At 42.4% G+C, this 19271-nt stretch overlaps 1 protein-coding gene across 6 annotated transcripts in view; it reads left to right on the plus strand.

Moving 5' to 3' along the window:
• ARMC2 (armadillo repeat containing 2) overlaps positions 1–19271 on the plus strand; it is a 140609-nt gene that overhangs the window by 22933 nt on the left and 98405 nt on the right. For 5 of the 6 annotated variants that reach the window (XM_017497382.2, XM_017497384.2, XM_017497383.2 and 2 more), the window contains 2 exons: positions 944–1115; positions 8512–8719. In XM_017497382.2, coding sequence (XP_017352871.1) covers positions 944–1115; positions 8512–8719 — 380 coding nt within the window. The remainder of the gene's footprint in view (positions 1–943; positions 1116–8511; positions 8720–19271) is intronic. The other variant, XM_037727429.1, reaches the window with a different exon arrangement.

Raw genomic sequence — 19271 nt, forward strand, 5'->3', positions numbered from 1 at the left:
GCGTATGGGCGACTTCCTGTGGCTCCAATCGCCAGCCCAAAGGGCCCCCGGACTGGTGTATTTTGTACGGAGAACCGCGGCTTCGGGGCGCCGACAAAGCAGCCGCGCGGGGCAAAGCAGCGGCGCTGGCCGGCACAGCCGCGCTGGCGACCGTGGAGCACCTCCGCCCGGGAATTTCCTAGTCTGTGGGCAATAAAAACGCGGCGTCCACTCACCCTCTGTGCTTTCACTGGGAGCTGCAATCCTGAGCTGTTACTAAACGGCCATCTTGGATCGTCTCCGGTGCAGGTGTTTTTTTAAAAATCTTTAAGGAACTAGAATTTTGTTAGTAATGTTCCTTTACTGAGAGTATCAGCATCAACACTTAAGAAGGGGAAGAAATAGGGAGTATCAGCATAAAATTCCTGAGATTTAAAATATAAAACACTTTTATAAGTCCAAGACAACTTCTTGTTTTTCTGTTTTATGGCTTTTTCACCTAAACTCTTTAAATTTTTTGATATCATTAAAAAATACATTTGTGGCATCCAAAATATGTAAATGTAGCACTTACATTCCACGTAATTATTGGTACATATAGGTACCCAGTAAGTGTTTTCTGAACTGAACTCAGAATGTTGTAAAGCATGTTGAATATGCTATTTGTAATTTTATTATTAAATAGATAATATCTGTTTGCTAGCATGGGTAAGCTGTTTTACTCAAGTACAGTACAGCAGAGTAGTTAATACAGTATGATTGAAAAAAGCCAATTAAAAAGTGCTTTATATGTGCATATGTCACATTATGCAAGATGGGCCAGTGGGATGGTAGAATCAGGAAGCCAAGATGAGGCCAGGCAGATAGCCCTTGTGCTCTTCTGGAAGGGTTGGGGCTGGCTCTGAGGTAAGTGTTCTTTGAGACACAGATGGTCATTCCAATTATTTAAAAAATCTCTTTCCAGAAACCGAAAGTTCCAGCATCTCCCACCACAGAGGAGGATTCCTGCTTTTCCTTTCCTAAGCCCCCAGTGGATGCTGCGAAGATTAGAAGAATAAGCAGTGCCAGGGCTCGCTTATTCAGGGCTGCCTCCCAGGGGGCCCTTCTGCCGGACAGATCCCTTCCTCCCTCTGACTGTAAGGCCGTGTAACATCCTATCATCTCTGGGGACAGGCATGCTTCTTGAATTTGCACACAAAAGCTATTTTTATATGATTTTTCCTAACCCTGGGTGTTTTTTACATTAACTAAGACTTAGTTCATATTGGGGAAAAGCTGGTAAAGAAATACTGTTCATATATTTTTCCAGGTGCTTATAAAGAATATCTAAATATCACAGTTGGTAGGAAAAGAATATTGGGGTAATTAGCTGGGCGTGGTGGCTCACGCCTGTAATCCCAACACTTTGGGAGACTGAAACAGGCAGATCACTGGAGGTCAGGAGTTTGAGACCAGCCTGACCAACATGATGAAACCCCGTCTCCACTGAAAATACAAAAATTAGCCAGGTGTGGTGGCGTGTGCCTGTAATCCGAGCTACTCGGGAGGCTGAGGCAGGAGAATTGCTTAATCCAGGAGGTAGAGGTTGCAGTGAGCTGAGATCATGCCACTGCACTCTAGCCTGGGCAATGAGCAAGACTCTGCCTCAAAAAAAAAAAAAAAAAAAAAAAAAAAAAAAAAAAAAAAAAAAAAAAAAAAAAAAAAAAAAAAAATTAGGATAAGTATTCTCTAGTGGATGGTTCACATATATCAAATAAATGGTTTTTAAGTTAGAGTTCAAAAAGTTGTTAATTTTATTAGAAATTAATGAAAATTATAAGGTTCTTATAGTGTATATTAAGATTAGGTTTTTGAGAATACCTTTCTGATCCCATGTGAGTATGTGAGTAAAATTTGAATGGGACTTTTCCTACTGCTGGAGGATTACTGCCAGGCACCTAAACCTGGGAAGGAGAGGCTAAAGATTATAGCCCTAGGAGTTCCACCAACAGTTGGAATCACTCCCCATCCAGACCACATTCAGGGTTTCTCAAACTGTGGGAAAGGACCCAGAAGTGGGATGACAGTCAATTTAGTGGATCACACCAGTGTTTTTTTAAAAAAGAAGTAGAATAGAATATAATGGAAAATGTCAGAATATGTAACACACAGTAGGGGTAAGTTTTGCTTCAGGAGACTTTACCTTGGTCTTCAATGTGTATTCAGGGTCATGTTACAAATTGATTTCTAACTGTGTGTGGTCAAAAAAAGTTGGGAATCCACTTTACCAGGAGCTACAGAACTGGTTCTCCCTCCATCAACAAGATCTGATGAAGAGAGATAGGCTTATAGTCACAGAGAGGTGGGGAGAGCCTGGAAGTTACATCCCAAAGATCACAGCCCCCACCTGAGCATCATAATACCCCACCTGATGGACAAGTATTTTCTTTTGATTCATTTCCAACATTTAAAAAGTAGAAGAATCTCATGGAAGAATCCAGATATATGAATTATTGTGAAAAATCAGAAAATCTGGCAACACTGGGTCCCCATTCCATGTGGCCACAGTGGGGCATGATCAGAGCTGAGTGGTACCCACACTCTGGGATATGATCTGCAGTTCACCATGGCCCCATCCCATGCCATTCACTTGTGTGTCTGGTCTCTGATATGGATGAAGAGGGAAAGAAGAACGAGAAGGAAGAGAAGGAAGGAAAGAAGGGAGGGAGGCAGGGAGGAAAGGGAAAAAAGGAAAGAAGAAAGAAAGGAAAGGAAGAAAAGAAAAGGAAAGAGGAAAGAAGAACAAAAGAAAAAAGAAGGAAGGAAAAGAAAAGGAAAGAAGGAAACAGAAAAAGAGAAAGAGAGAAAGAGAAGACAATGATGATGTGCAGGGTGTGTGCCTCACGCTGTGATGCCATGACCAAGTATGTCATATATCATTAGGCAAGTTGCATTACCTTGATGTCCCAGTTTGTTTCCTTTCTTTCACTGCCAGTCAGTCTGATATTTATTGGGAGCCTACCAAGCGCCTGGCACCATTCTAGACCAACAGAGTCCTGCCCTCAGAGAACTTACGGTCTAGTAGAGGAGATAGACAATAACAGGAGAACAAGTAAGATAATTTGAGTGCTTATGAATGCTCTGAAGAAGATAAACAAGATAATGGATTTCAAAGTGACTATGATGGGGTAATTTGCTTTAGCTCAGGTGGCTCTGAAAGGTACCTTTGAGGAGCTGTTAGCTGAGTCGGAAGGTGACTCATGAGAAGGAGGCAGCCATGTAAAAATCCATGGTCCAACTGTCCACATGGAAGGAAAAGCAAGTGCAAAGACGGCACGGGAGCAAGTGCTGGTGGTGGAGGACCCGGAGGCCTGGTGGCTGGAAAGGGGTTGATCAAGGGAAGTTGGAGGGAGCTAAGGCCACAGAACTGCCCAGGGCCTCAGAACATGGAGAAAACACCCAGCTGTGTTCTACTTGTAGTGAAAAGCCAAGGTAGGGTTTACAAAAGGGAGAGACAACATGATGTATGCTTTTTCATCAACAGCAGTTCTCAATGTAGCTGCACATTAGAATCACCTGAGGAGCTTTTCAAAAGCTTCACCACTAGAGTCCTATGTCAACTCTGGTCAATCAGAAAGGGCTGGTCATTGCAGGATCAAAGGGCTTGCCAAGATGAGAGGGGCTGGGACCTGGAGGCAAAGGGCACTTCTTATGAACAGGATTGCAGGGTTGGTGCAAGGACTCATCCCCTGTTTTTAATTCTGTGTTCTTGCTTGTGAGGTTGAATACTGTGTATGTTTTATGCGTGTAACTCTTAGGAGTGCACACTAGAAAACCCTGCTGCTTGCCGAGGTACACGTTGATGTGAAAGTGACCATAGAGATGAGTGCTTTGCTCATTATCTTCCTCCTCAGTGCTTCCCCAATGGCTTAGCTCCTTCCCCCCGGGCTACCTGACTGTTGTCTGTGTGCTCTGGGAGGGGCCCTCTGCAGCTGTCATTTCCCAGCATTGAGGACAGCTCCACACCTCCAAGGAGCACTGAAGCATGTATTCATCGTGGTTCTTTTATCCACCCTGTTTGCAGTCACCGCTCTTCACCATTCAGGCCATCCCTGAGGTCTGGGTCAGCATTCAGGAAATAGTGGCAGCAAAAACTCATTGTCATTTTAAAAGTACCTGTCATCCCATTAGAAAATTATGAAAGATGTTTGAGCTCTCCAGCCTTGGAATCACTGTCATTTGTCTGAGAGCTCCCTGGGTTCCATTGCAGAGCCTCTCTGTTGTTTAGAAGAGGTAGCCTTTGCGGGGTGACTGAGGATGTAGAGAGGGAAGGCATCCCTTCACTTGGTGTGAAGTCATTTGTGGCTGGCACTACCCCACAGGCAGGGCCAGGGTGTGGTGGCCGGTTTGGAATTCCTGCTTTTTAAGAGAATGAAAGAGGAAGAGATTTGTGTAGTCATCTCCACAGGGCCAGCAGTATAACTGCTTTGTGTTCACATAAGGTTTTTGGCTGGAGGTGGCACTGCTGTGAATTCCTCCCCAGTCATTCAAGCCAGACAAGAGGTCTGAGAGCAGTCACCACCTTCTCAGCCGTCCCTGTCAAACTCTCCGTCACCAAGCCCTGCATGTGCTTCCTGACTCGCTCTTGAGTCTGCATTTTCCCTTACCACTGCCACGCCACCTCCATCCCTCTTGCCTCATCTTGTTTTGCTGCTCTTAAACCACCCTCTGCTCACTGGGGTACTGTAATGGTCTGCAGGTGGGTGGATGCAAGGCCTTCAGCCCGAGGAACAGCCAGTGGAGCCTGGGGATGCTGAGCTCCCAACACAACATGGCTGTGAGCAGCAGCCTTAGCCCTTTATCCCAGGGGACCATGAAAAATGATCATAAAGCACAAGAGGTCTGGAAGCAAATAAAGATCAGATTGCACCATCCTCTTGCTGAAAACTCTTCAGAGGCCCTGCTGTGCCTACAGAAGTGTTTGCCAAACTGAGTTCCAGGGGACTCCAGGGAACACTTTTGGCAAAACGTTAATAGCTTTTCTTTGGGAAAAGGGTTCAGTGCTCAAATAGGTCAGGGAAACACTGCCTACCTGTCATCTTCTTGGCGAGTCTCTGTACACATGAGTGTATTAAAGTGTTGGTAAAGAAATCTGTTCAATTTTAATTCAACCCAGCATTTCGCAAACCTGCTGGACTGTGGGGTCTGTCTTTCGGGAACACAATTGGGAAACACAAGCCTGCTGTAGAAGTTGGCAAACTTTTTCTGTAAAGGGACAGATAGTAAATATTTTATACCTGATCCGTATGGCCTCTGCACAGCCTCTTCAGTTTTGCCATTGTAGCATGGAAGCAGCCATCCACCAATTTATGGCCATTCTCATTCCTGATGAATGTCCCCCATGAAACTAAGCTTGTGTAACTATGGTCTGTATCTTCCTGGCAGATAGTTGCAGCGCATTTTGTGAATTTTGTAATGGGTCATGGGTAAATTTCAAAAGGAGACAGCTCCCAGCAGCCTTACTATGCAGGACCAGTACAGGTTCGCAAATATTTATTTGATATCTGTTATATACCACACCCCGTTATCAGCTCTCAGACAACAAATAGACAAAAAAGGCTTTTCTGTATTTGAAACTTGAATTTCATGTAATTTTCTCGTTACAAAATATTGTTCTTCTTTTGATTTTTTTCCAATCATTTAAAAATAAAAAAAGCATTCTTAGTTTGCAGGCTGTATGAAAACGAGGTGGGGCTGTAGTTTGCTGAGCTCTGGTAGGGGCGGTGGGGGATGAAGTCCAGCCCCTCCAAGTACACAGCTCTGTTGTCATCCAGCCCCGGCCTAACATTCCAGGCCCTGCTCATGCCTGTCCTGGGTCTGCCCCCTCACAGTGGGTGCACCAGCAGGGTGGAATCCCTTGTGGTTCCCCATACCCACCCTGCTGTTTCAAGCCTCAGGCAAGACCTGCTGTATAGCTGGGCCCATTGCTGAATGAAAATGTGGAGCTCTTTATTCAAAAATTATTGAGTTTCAAGATGGCCATAGCAGAGCCTTAAACCAAGTGTGGGCCCTTCTAAAAGTGGGGCCTGCCTGACTACACAGGCCATGCACACTTGAAGTTGACTTTCACTGCAGACTTCTGTTCCCTTTTCTTCAAGCTGTTTACCTCCTATTAACCATTCAAAATGCATCTTAGCCCCTGCCTCCTCTGTGAAGCTTTCTTTGACCAACTCCCAACCCCTCAAGGTTTCTCTACTCTCTCTGCCCGCTCCTTACCCAGCTGGGACCACACTGGGCTGCGTTTATCTCTTTGCACATCTGTCCCTTTTTTCCCCCCTGCTAGATAGAGCAACGTCGGTAAGAAAAGCCTTTTTCTCTATTTGTTGCCCGAGACCTGATAACAGGGTGTGGTATATAACAGGTATCAAATAAATATTTGTGAATCTGAACTCGTCCACCTGGGAGCTGTCTCCTTTTGAAATTTACCCATGATCCATTACAAAAGTCACACAATGCGCTGCAACTATCTGCCAGGAAGATGCAGACCATAGTTATACATGCTCAGTTTCATGGGGGCATCCATCAGGAACGAGAGTGAGCGCCCCGGGACACTTGTAGTAATAACTGACAAGCTTACTTCAGTAGATTTGAAGATAGACAGGTGTAGCTCCTCCACCTATAGGTATGGTTGGGTTTCCCTTCTAGACGCTCCGTGATGGCCAGGACTTGTTCACTATGACTTCACCCGTGTAGTGAATAGCACCTGGCACATGGTGGTGGGTGCTTAATAAGTATTCAGGGAGTGAATGAATGAGAGAAATGAATGCTAAAAGTTAAACAATAGGCTAAAAATACTTTGTAATCCGAAACAGAATATGTGCTTTGTAATTCACTAGTGAAGTCATTTAAGGTGATGTGGTGATGTGGAGGGCGCCTTGGCCCAGAAGTTAGGATTCTTGGGTTCCATTAATCATAATGACAGTAACTTCTAGGTTTTGAGTGTGCTAGCGCCATATAAGTCACTTTCCTAGGCCACATCATTTTAAATCTCACCACATCCCCAAGAGGTGGGGACCACTGAAGGTGGCATAAATTGAGTGATGTCCACATCACAGAGCAGGTGCTTGGGGGACCTGCCCTCAAACCCAAGTCTGAGCCAAAGCCCGTGCTCTTCCCACCCTATGGTCCTGGCTCTCCCTGTGACCTTAGACAAGTCACTTTACCTTTGGGTTCTCAGTTTTCTCATCTTAAAAAAAGAAGCCTAGAATTTCTAAGGTTCCTTTCAGTTTCAAAATTTAGTGTTTTGAAAGCAGGGAGTTTGGTCAGAGGAGAAGAATAGGTGGTTTTGTTATGACTAGTTTTTATTGGTTTCTTGGTTTCTTAGATAAGTACAGAAAAGGAAAGGAAACCTCGAGTCATTTTGAAAAATCTTGCAAAACAATAAGTATTTTTCTGTATGAAGCTCATCCCCACCACCTCACAGTGTGCTGTGGGAGATTTACTCTCTTCCCCTTTAACAAAACGTTTTATCACAGACTACAGTTTAGTAGCAGCATAGACAATAAATATTCCTAATATCAATTTGCTGATAAGGAAAGTCATATATTATTACATGTCTAAGAATCTGCAGTCCTAAACAAAAAGACAGGATGTCTTCTTGCAACTCTATCTTATACCTCTCTAGAGGTGTGTTCCAGTGCCCTCTCCTTTCCGTTGCAGAGTAGTGGTCTACTAGGCTAGGCCTATACAATCCACCCCTTACCCCTCTAATCACCTCTCCTCCTCTTCACCCCCTCACATGCTGCATTCCTGCCATTCCTTGAGCACCCCATGCACAGTGGTGCTAAAGAGTCCCCCACTTCAGCCTACCTTAGGGCCACCACACCAACTGGTCTCTCTGCTCAAAACACTCACCCTGGTCACCTGGTGGCTGGATGCCTTACCCCATAAAGGATTTGCCGCCCCGCCCTACTGTACCCACCATATTCCCAATCCCCTTGACCCTTCCCCACTTCTATACTTTGCTTTTTTCCACATCACTTACTATTTTGTAATATGTCATATACCTTATTTATTATGGTGATTGCTTATTGTCTGTTTGTTAGGATGTAAGCTCTGTGAGATCAGGAATCTGTATTGATGTACACCAAGTGCCTAACACAGTGTTTGACATGGGGGAGCCACTCAGTAAATATTTTTTTTAATGAAAAATTACTAACGTGATCAAATTCAGGAAGAAAAGCTGCTGTTATGGGACCGGGAAATACTTAAGTGGAGTAGGTAGTTTATAAGCCTGAAGTTGAGCATCTGCCTTCAAGTAGACTCTAAGCTGGTAGAGATAAGATTCTGTACATTTTTACCTGCAAAACTGATGGTGCCAGGCTTAAGATACTGGTCTTGTGTATGCTCAGGAAGGCTTTGGCCATAAAATTCCAGACTTATATAAGCAATGGATAACTTTGAAATCGTAATAATTCTTGGATTGAAAAATAACATTGAAAGATAGTGATTCCTAAAATACTTTAACAAAACATTTTCTTGGTTATATTGCAGCAAAGAAGACAGTGGAATCCAAAGAAACAGTTATGATAGCAGACTCTATGGTGAAAATAAATGGGATTTATTTAACAAAATCAAATACTATTTGCCACTTAAAGAGTCACCCACTTCAGCTAACTTATGATGGAGGCTGCAATGAAATAAAGAAGCAAGAAATGTTCAAAGGAACAACATCCTTACCATCTCATCTCAAGAGTGGAGGGTCAGTATTCTTTTTATTTAATTTTCTGGTCAGGATGACAATATCATTTACCAGTTTCTTCTCTGTCTTATATAGATGATTGGTTTGCTTTTTCTCTTTTATATAAACAAATTTTAAGTTAAGGATACATGCATAGGAGAGACTACTTCTCATGGCTGAATGGAGTTGATTTTACATCATTCCTTGTGTAATATCCAGGAAAACTCATTCATGACTGTCAAATTGCTACTTCTGTAGGACTGTAGAATAAGATTTAGCTGAGTGATGACTGATCATTCCATTGGTGTATTATTTGGGATTCTTGCATGGCCTGGAATCTCCTATTATTTTCCTTTGGGTTAGTTCACTGTCTTTAACTCCACAAGAGTGGACACTTATTTTATTCTTTAGTAGAGCTTGGATTAAATGTTTATTTTGCAAACTAATGATTAAAACAGAAGAGTCCTATAGATTTCAGTTATCTGCGATATCCCTCCATTAGCCCTTCATAAATGAATGATTGGGAATTACTTTATTTCATACCATGTTCCTAGTTAGGGCTTCCTTGAGAATCAGTCTTCCTACCATATTTAGGATTTATGGAGAAATGCTTGCTGTATGGACTGTGAATTCTTATCCCAGTGTTTTACTGAAGAAACCCTGAATGATTGATGGCTAGAATGGGGGAAAGAGTGGAGAGAATAGGCTCTGTTTTCCGGTCCCAGCCAGTTGTGATGCTAAGAGAGGCAGAACATCTTGAACTGGACAGGGTCACTCAGTTTAAGTTATTTTTTCTAGGACTTTCCATTGGGTCATCATGGATAACTGCCCAGTTCAGATTTGCTTAACAAGATTAAATTCCATGGGCCATTTTAAGACCAAGTACTTCTTACACTTAACGTTAGATTTGGGTCTGACGTTGGCTTGGACACATGTAGCATCCTTAAAACTTTTTCCCCAAGTGGCTGCTTGGCAGCTCGTTAGTTTAGCTGCACTGACCCTGTCTGCGGACGCAGTCTGAACAGTGTCACACACAGAGAATTTATATTAAGCAACCTAGTAGTCCTTGTAATGTCGTTTTGCATTCAGAACATTTTTTTAAATTAAAGGAAAAATGAGATGTCTCCTTAAGTGGAAGAGAATGATTTCAAGTTGGGACTTTGGGAGTTGAGCAGAAAACATCAAACTGGCCATTGCAGACAAATCGTTTCCAGTTGGTGAATAAGAATAGGCTGTGGATCTCAGAGTTTAAACATAAAAGGCAGCAGGAAAACTTGTATTTCTTTCAGCACTGAAGTAAAAAGGAGACATTTATCTTGCTGCATCCATCCTTACAGTAATGAAAGTTGACTAGAAAAACCAGACAAGAGCTATTTAATTTGTTTATTTGCAAACCTTCAGATGTGGCAGAATAATCTGGCAAGCCAGAGTTCATTATGTCTTCCTCATTCTGGGACAGCAGGGGCATTTTCAGTTACATATTTTATCCCACAAACAGCAAAAGACAAATCAATTAGCACGTCTTCCTGACTGTCCAAAATTATGAAGCACTGGCAGCGGCACTAATTGTTTTCTTTGTGTTTTGTTAGGACGGCTTTTGCATCATATAAGGGTTGTGTCTACGCTGGGTTTGCAATGTACCCTGGCAAGGCTAACTTTCAGTAACATTTTTGCTTTATGAATCTTTACCACCTTTAATCATTGGGTGGAATTTTGTTGGAGTAGTGCCAAAAAAAAGTTTATATAGTGGGATTAAAACAAACCAGAAAATGGAAACTCTTAGCAATTATTTCATTAATGACATTTATGAAAGAGTCTGGGACACTTGATAATTGTTTCTTGTAAACATTTAAGTGACTAATTCCAAGAAATGATCTTTGCTATGCAGTGGAGTATTCCCAGTTTTGATGCTAGAGCCCTACCCTCAATTAGCATTTTTTCATCTTTAGACCATAAAGTGGAAAATTAAGATTCTTGTCAGTGAGCTGGGCTGGCAGGAGCAGGGATGGTTGAGAAGGATTGTGTAAGTAGACCATAGAAAGTGGACAATGAAGTGAGGGCACACTCCCAGTGTGGGGACCTTGCAGGCTTCTCTAGTGTGAGAGGGGCCACCTGTGTGGTGTGTGTTTATCTGGCTGGGAGAGGAAGGAGATTTTATTTACATGAAACTGCAGTAATTGTATACCCTAATTTAAAATATGGATAATTCAGAGATGGGATGGACTGGAGTTCAACTTTATGCTGGTTATGATGGAGAAAGGATTTGCTAAGCAAAGTATCATTGAGAACAATGTTTTAGGGGACCATTTAACTTTACAAAAGAGAACACACTCTCAAGCACTTATGAAACTGTTGTCCTCAAACCTTGTGCCAGTTATGATGGTCTCCATATGTCCATTTAGGGATTCATTTAAGGTCTAGCAGACTTGCTCCTCAGCAAAGCTTCACCATCACTTGCTTTGTATTGCTATATAGATTGAAAGTAATGCAGCTGCCACTGACAAAAATGTGTGTATGCTCCATCCATCCACCCACCCATCCACCCAACTACCCGTCTACTCATTGATATATCTACCCATACATCCGCCCACACACTCATCCATCCACCCATTCACCCATCCATTCACCCATCCATCCACATACTCATTCACCCATCTGCCCACCCATCCATCCATACACCTGTTGGGTGCCAGCCCCAACCCTTTTTGTGGATGCCCTTAGTCCCGGTGGTGATAGGGAGTGAGAAAAGAAATAAACACAAAGATAAGAGTATAGTTTCACAATGTGGGTCCAGGGGACCAATGCAAGCTCCCAGGGACAGCGTTGGCCCTGAGCTCTGGGCTCCACACACTTTTATTAGGTGCATTATCTCATTGATCTTGGGGGCTGTGGTGAGGGGAGGTGAGAAAGGTAAACTAAAAGCTATTGCAGGGTAAGATGGGGGGTGGGGGAGAGCGTGTGTCTGCAGCATTCTATTGCATATGTGGTTCTTCTAAGAAATGCTAACTTAGGACACTGAGTTTTACCACCCATGGTTATCAAGGTGCATCTGCATAGAAGCACAGCAGATCCACCAAGTCTGACCACACACAATGCATCAAGGGGCTTTTATCTCCCAAGCATTGCTGACACAGAGCAATCAGAGTTACTCCATATTCTGAGAACCTAGGCAGAGCCTGTGGCATTCTAGTTATCTCTGCCCTTCAAGGCCTTCCTGCCTTGCAAGCTCCCATCTGCAAAGACCCTCCCAAGTCTTGTGAGCAGAGGTTGCATTCCTTCCCAGAGTTCTTGCACAAGCCCTCTTTATAAGACTCTCATGCAGACTCTATGTTGGGAAGAGATCATGGGACCAAAGCAATCTTTCCTGCCTTGCAACCACACCGTTGCGTTCCACGGCTTTGAAGTGCTCTCAGATGGTCTTCACTAGGGGCTTCCTGTTACCACTTGATTTCTGTTTTTACAGTCCTTAAACAATTTTTATTTTACTGCACCATTGTTTGGAGTTTTCTTAACTCAATATTTGATCCGTGGAATGAATCTCAGTATATAAAAAGCAAAGCAAGCTTGTAATTATTTAACTAGAAATAACATAGGTCTGCTCCTGGCCATCTTGACCCACATATATCCACCCACCCATCCATCATCCACCCATCCATTCATCCACCCATCCACCCATCCTTCCATCGACTCATCCATATGTCTACCCATCTATCCACCCATTCACCCATCCATCCACCTATCCACCCATCCATCCATCCATTCATCCATCCAGCCATTCATCCGTCTATCCATCCATCCATCTACCCATCCACCATCCATATATCTCCGCATCCATCTACCCATTCACCCATTCATCCACCTATCCGCCCATTTATCCATCCATCCATCTACCTACCCATCCACCCATCCATGTGTCTCCTTATCCATCCACCCATTCACCCATCCATCTACCTATCCACCCATCCATTCATCCATCCATATATCTACCCATCCATCCACCCATGCACCCATCCATCCACCTATTCACCCATCCATTCACCCATCCACCCATTCACCTACCTTTGCACCCATTCACCTGTCCCCCATCCATCCATTCATTTACCCATTCACCCATCTATTCATCTACCTATCTACCCACCTATCCATCCATCTACCCATCCATCTATCTATCCATCCATCCACCCACCCACCCATCACCCACTCATCTATCCACTCATCCATCCACTTATCTACCCATCCACCCATCCACCCACCCATCCATCCATCCATCCGTCCGTTCATCCATCCATCCATCCATCCATCTGTCCATCCGTCCGTCCGTCCGTCCTTCCATTCATCCATCCATCCATCCATCCATCCGTCCGTCTGTCTATCCGTCCGTCCATCCGTTCATCCATCCATCCATCCATCCATGGATGGAATCTCTTTCAAAGCAGATGAATCTTTTTACCTGCTTAAAAAAAAATCTCTTAAAGCTTTCTGCGTTAATGTCATGGTTTGGAAATATGATCTTTAGGAGGAAAGCTCAAGAGCAGCCAATTGTTATAGAGTCAAGGACTCCTCTTGATGAGCCAGGATCTCTAGATTTAGATTTGGTTCTCTCTCAGCCACTTGATTTGGCTGTATTTGGCAAGTCTCTTAACACTTTCAGGGGCTCAGGTTTCCAATCTATAAAATGAAAATAACTCTGCTCTTTTACCCCCATCTCCTTCTAGACCTCACTGTAGGTTGTGGAATGTTGACTAAGGCTTGAAAGCCTTACTAATAAACTATCGAGTGCTCTTAGTATTGTTGAAATCAAAAATAAGAAAAGAGGGCTTCTGGTTAAAGGCACAAAGGCATTCTCTAGAAATCCAATGAAAGCAGCAAAGAATGAAAAACAGAGAAATAAATTTCATCAATTAAACAGAAAGAAATGGCTACGACCCTGAACTACACAACATGAAGCAAACTATACACTGCAGTATGGGCTTGAGTTTTTTTTGGTCTGCTTGGCAAAGAGGCCTTCTCACATTGTGTAATAAATCCTGCTCAGTCCATATTTAGAGAAGGACTGACCCTGTCTTCCCTGTGTCTCTCCCTGGGGTGCTTATGTGGCCCAGGGCTGGCTAATCAGAGTTCACCAACTCCAGGTACAGCCGTTGATTCAGAGATGGGTACATGATCCAAGCCAGGCCCATTGCATTCCTCCCTGGGACTTTCACCAAGGCCTTTGGGGAAAGTACTCTTTCTCCAGGTTCACAAACTATAAAGATGATGTGCTCTTGGAGCTGACACTGGCCTTTTCACAGCCTTATGAAGAGAGACTCTGAGAGGGAAGTGGTATATAAACAAAAAGAGCAAGGAAGGAAGATAATGATCAGGTTCAAGGATGATATATAAACCTTTAGGTCCAGCTATGTCTGAAGCCACCACATCAACATTGTAGAATACTGTTTGGTGAGCCAATATATTCCGTTCCTTTTTCTTTCTCCTTCCTTTTTTTTCTTTTCTTCTCTCTCCTTCCTTTCTTTTTCTTTTCTTCTCCCTCCTTCAATCCCTCCCTCCCTCCCTCCCTCCCTCCCTCCCTTCCTTCTTTCCTTCCTTCCTTCCTTGCTACCTACCTACCTACCTACCTACCTACAGGGACAGTTTATGATATCTTAGATTAGGTTTTATTACTTGGGACATTGCATTCATAAGAATCTAGTTAACCTTCCAAACACTAAGAAATCTAGATGATAACATGGGGTAATTTGAAAGTGGACACATACCTTCTCAGACCTTGAGCAAGAAACAGATTTCACTAAAGTGAGTCTCTTTGTTCAGAAAGGTGTACTCAATTTTAATTGAAGAGATGAGATCTAAGCATATGGGCAGGCTGTGGAAGCAGGGAGTATGCCCCCTGTAAGAATTACATTCAAGATCCGCATCATGAAGTCAGGTGGAGGATGGAGCTAAGGATGACACACACTCCTGGTTACATGTGAGCCAGCTAGTTTGTGTGTGTGTGTTTTGGGGGAGGGGCTTGACAGATTATAATTTAAGGCCCGGCATGTAAAAGGGCTTTTCTGTGCCTCATAGTGACCTGCTTCACACAAACCAAGGGAACAAACACTCCCAGGTCAGCAAAAGTAATGGATTTGGTGATTGCAAGTTTAAGAAAATTGACTAAAGTTTAAGTTACAGAATACCCCAGTTTCCTCTCTCTGTGGATTCTGTTCAGTGTCAATAAATAAATGGCTCCGTTTAAAGATAAATACTATTAAGATAAGAACCAATGTGGGACTCGAGCTTAGATATATAAAGAACATAGCAAAAGACAGATGAAGGAAGTGAGTCACAGAAGGTATTACCCTCCAAAAACGTGGAAAGAGTTCAAACAATTTTCCATAGTCTCAGAGAGATGATAGATAATGTGATCATTCTCTCTAAAAAAAAAAAAATGAAAGGAAAAAAATCACTCTTCTTTGAGTTATGAGTTTAAATTAGAGATTTTAATAAGCCCATATAAGGAGGTGAAAAATAAGCTTGCAGTATGCAAAAAAGAAATGAAAGAAAAATGTATCAAGAGGAAAGCCACATTAGGAATAAAAAAATTAGAATAAAACAGCTGAAAATACAGTGGGACATGTTGGACAGGCTAGAAGATATCATACAAAAAGAAATGAATAATAATAAAGCTATGAACGTGATTATTGAGATAGATATGGAAGAATGAAACTTGTTTTCCTGAAGAAGATGATCCTCTTCCTCCACCTCCTCTGCCAACGCTATCTTAATATGAATTGTTAGACACTGTTCTAAGTGCTTTATATATATTAAGTCATTTGACATTCACAACTCATGAAGAATGGAAGAGATCAGAGTAGAAAGAAGAGAAATATTACAACATAATAGAAGAAAACTTCCTGGAACAAATACTTAAGACTGAAGCTCAAATGGACACATGGTGTTCCAAGAAAATTTGATATGGAATAATCCACGCTAAGACATTTCCACCAGTGCTCAGCACTAGAACACTACCCAGTAGATACTACACGCTTAGTGAATAATTATTGATTGGGTGGGCAAATGGAGTAAAGTTTCCTATGGCCATCCCAGCTGAACAAGCAAGTCACATAAAAGGAGAAGAAGGCAGACTGTCCCCTGGTTTTCTTAAAGCATCACTCAGTGCCGGAAGGCAGTAATGTCCATGAAGTGCTAAGTAAAATAAGAGATAACTGAAGAACTATATTGCCAGCCAAGTTGTACAAAGGCAACAGATAGATATTTTCAGTATGAATGAACTGAGGGAATATACTACTCATATGCTTTCCAGAAAACTTATAGACAACAAAATGTTGAGTCAAAATTCAAAACCTAGAAATGAAGCTATGGTAAAAGCATTCATGGTGAGTACAGTAATGATTTTGTTTTCATATTGGATTAAAACTAAACAACTCTAGTTATGGAACAGAAACCTTGGCAATGTGGTTTAATATAAACAACCAAAACCAGCACTTGGGGAAGTGTAAGTACTAATTTCTTTGCTTTCATAATGGGAAATGGATTTGTCAGTAGCTAAAGTCTGAAATTGAAATAGATAGTTGAAAAAATAATGATATCGGCATCTTAATGGTTTCCATTATTTTTTTCTTAACTTTAGAGAGATCTTTTAGAAACTGTAATCTCTTTGTGAATACCCATTCATCTGAAGTTCTGCAGTTCCTTCAGTTTCACCTCAATTTCCATTACTCTGTAGTAACAGAATAATTTTCAAGTGAAATTTATTCTTAATGCTTTTTCACTACAATAACATGTATGGTATGATTCCATTTATATGTATCCATTTACCTGCCCTCCCTCCTGCCCTTCTGTTCTTTCATTCTTCTATTTTTTCACCTGAGTATATGCAGAATTATGTCTGAAATGATGTGGACCACATATTATGATATTTATTTCTGGGTAGTGGGATCCTGGATAATTTTTTTAAAATCGCCTTTGTACTTTCTTATATTGCCAGGCCTTTAAAAAATAATAAATACATCATTTTTTTCAAAAACAATGAAGTGATTATTCTTTTTAAGAGCAATGTGGCCGAGAAACTTTCCATTTGGAAAAGACAAGACATTGGCTAGATTTTGTAGAGGCCCTCTTCGTTGGACATTTTCTGTCCAATAAGCATTTCCTGGTAAGCAGTGCCCTGCGCTGAGGGGTTGGGGGATAGAGGAGTGGACCCTGTCAATGAGGAGCTTTCCAACATGTCAGGCCTTGCTGCTCAAGTGTGGTCCCTGGACCAGCAGCATTAGCCTCCCCTAGGAGCCTGTTAGAAATGCAGAATCTCGGTCTCCAGACTTACCAAATTAGAATCTGCATTTTTATAAGATCTTCAAGTGCTTTGAATACTCGCACAAGGTAGAAGCACTGTTCAAAGATGAACTCGAACGCTAGAGGAATGAAAGGGGAACTGAAAGAAGGCATCCTGAGAGTTTAGAGGTCAGAGCAGCTAATTCTGATTTGAGGATCAAGGGAAGATTCCTAGAGTAGTTGGGAATGGGGGTGGATTTTGAAGTTTGATTTTTGTGAGTGATGGAGCACTGTGTTCTTGGCTAAAGGAGCAGCATAAGCCAGAGGTGGGATTTGACATGGCAGTGGCAGGAGGTATCCTGAGGCTGCAAGTCAAGAGCAGTGTGTCTGGAAGGGAAGTTAGGGGCACATGACGGATGGTCTTCAATGCCACTCCCAGGCACGTGGGTCCATTGTTTACATAAAAGTGTACCACTGAGAGGTGACTTATGCTGGCAGTTTTGTGAAGGACGACTAGGGAGAGGAGAGCCTGGGAGAACGGAAGCCATTGTAGCAGTTCTAGCATGAGGTGTGAGGGGAGCATGGCACCAGGGGTGGAACTCTGCATGGCACTGGTTACCACAGTAGCATGCTGCAGAAGAGGCCAGTCACAGCTCCTGTTCCCTTTACTGAACGAAGTCCTCACAGATGCAGCACTAACAAGTTGCAAGGGCTTTTCACATGCAGTGCCCTGAAACTGTGGGGCTTTGAATGTTAAGGGGAGTATGAAACCATGAGCCTTTAAGCTAAGGGAATTTAAGGTTACCTAAGTTAACCTAACATGGATAGCTACAAAGCAATATATCTAATTGTTAATATATATAGAACTTTAGTATTAACCAGTTAGTGATTATTGAAAAAAAGTCCCAAGGGTTGTGTGTGTGTTTGTGTGTGTGTTTGTGTGTGTGTGTGTGTGTGTGTGTGTGTGTATTTTAGTCTTGTGCCCAAGCCAACACTATTAAGTACCTTGGAGGATTTTCTTAGAATTTTAATTTTACAAACATTCCTTTAAAATCATGTCCTTTAATTTCAAGTGTTTGTGTGTAGCTGTTTAAGTAGACTGTTTAAGTTTAGTAATTAAGAAAAAGTGATACTCTGGCCGGATGCGGTGACTCACACCTGTAATCTCTGCACTTTGGGAGACCGCGGTCAGGAATTCAAGACCAGCTAGCCAACATGGTGAAACCCCATTTCTACCAAATATACAAAAAAAAAAAAAAAATTGCTGGGTGTAGTCCCAGCTACTCAGCAGAGGCGGAGGGAGGCAGAGGTTGCTGAGGCAGGAAAATCGCTTGAACCCAGGAGGCAGAGGTTGCAGTGAGCTGAGACCACACTTCTGCACTCCAGCTGGGTGACAGAGTGAGACTCCATAGCAAAAAAAAAAAAAAAAAAAAAAGGAAAAGAAAAGGTGATCCTCTGTCTGGAAACCGTATCTGGTGCTTTAGCCTATGAAAGATGCTGAGGGGACCCTCTCTCTGCTGTCCGCCTCTCTGTTGCATTACCAAATTGCAGTCAGAGTATCTAAGATACTGTAAAGCAGGATCAGCAAACTAAGGCCATGAGCTAAATCCAGCCCATTATCTGTTTTTGTAAATAAAATTGTATTGGAATACAGACACACTTATTATTCGTCCATGGCCATCTTTACATTGCAGCAGGGGTTGAGTACTTATGATGGAAACTGTGTGGCCAAAAAGCTGAAAACATCTATCACCTGCCTTGAACCTACACAACTTGAATCCAATTTGAAAAATGAAGTGTCTTTTTTTATGGCAAGGATAAGTTTAGTTAAAAACTTGCTAAATTTTCTCTTATCCATAAGCATCCTTTACAATTTCCTTACGTGTCATTTTTTACAAAATGGAAATTTTTTAAATTTTTAAAAATTCCAAATCCTGTTTAATCTACCTCTTAATATTTGTTTAGTTATTACTCCAAAGTCGGAATCAATGAACTATAGCCAGCTGGGTACGGTGGCTCACGCCTCTAATCCCAGCACTTTGGGAGGCCAAGATGGGCGGATCATCTATGGTTTGAAGTTTGAGACCCACCTGGCCGACATGGCGAAACTCCATCTTTACTAAAAATACAAAACTTAGCCAGACGTGGTGGCACATGCCTGTAATCCCAGCTACTTGGGATTCTGTGGCAGGAGAATCACTTGAGCCCAGGAGACAGAGGTTGCAGTGAACTGAGATCATGCCACTGCACTCAGCCTGGGAGACTGAGCAAGATTCTGTCTCAAAAAACAAACAAACAAAAACTA

The sequence above is a fragment of the Cebus imitator genome, unplaced genomic scaffold (genome assembly GCF_001604975.1).
Source record: "Cebus imitator isolate Cc_AM_T3 unplaced genomic scaffold, Cebus_imitator-1.0 Scaffold231, whole genome shotgun sequence".
Taxonomy (NCBI): Eukaryota; Metazoa; Chordata; class Mammalia; order Primates; family Cebidae; genus Cebus; species Cebus imitator.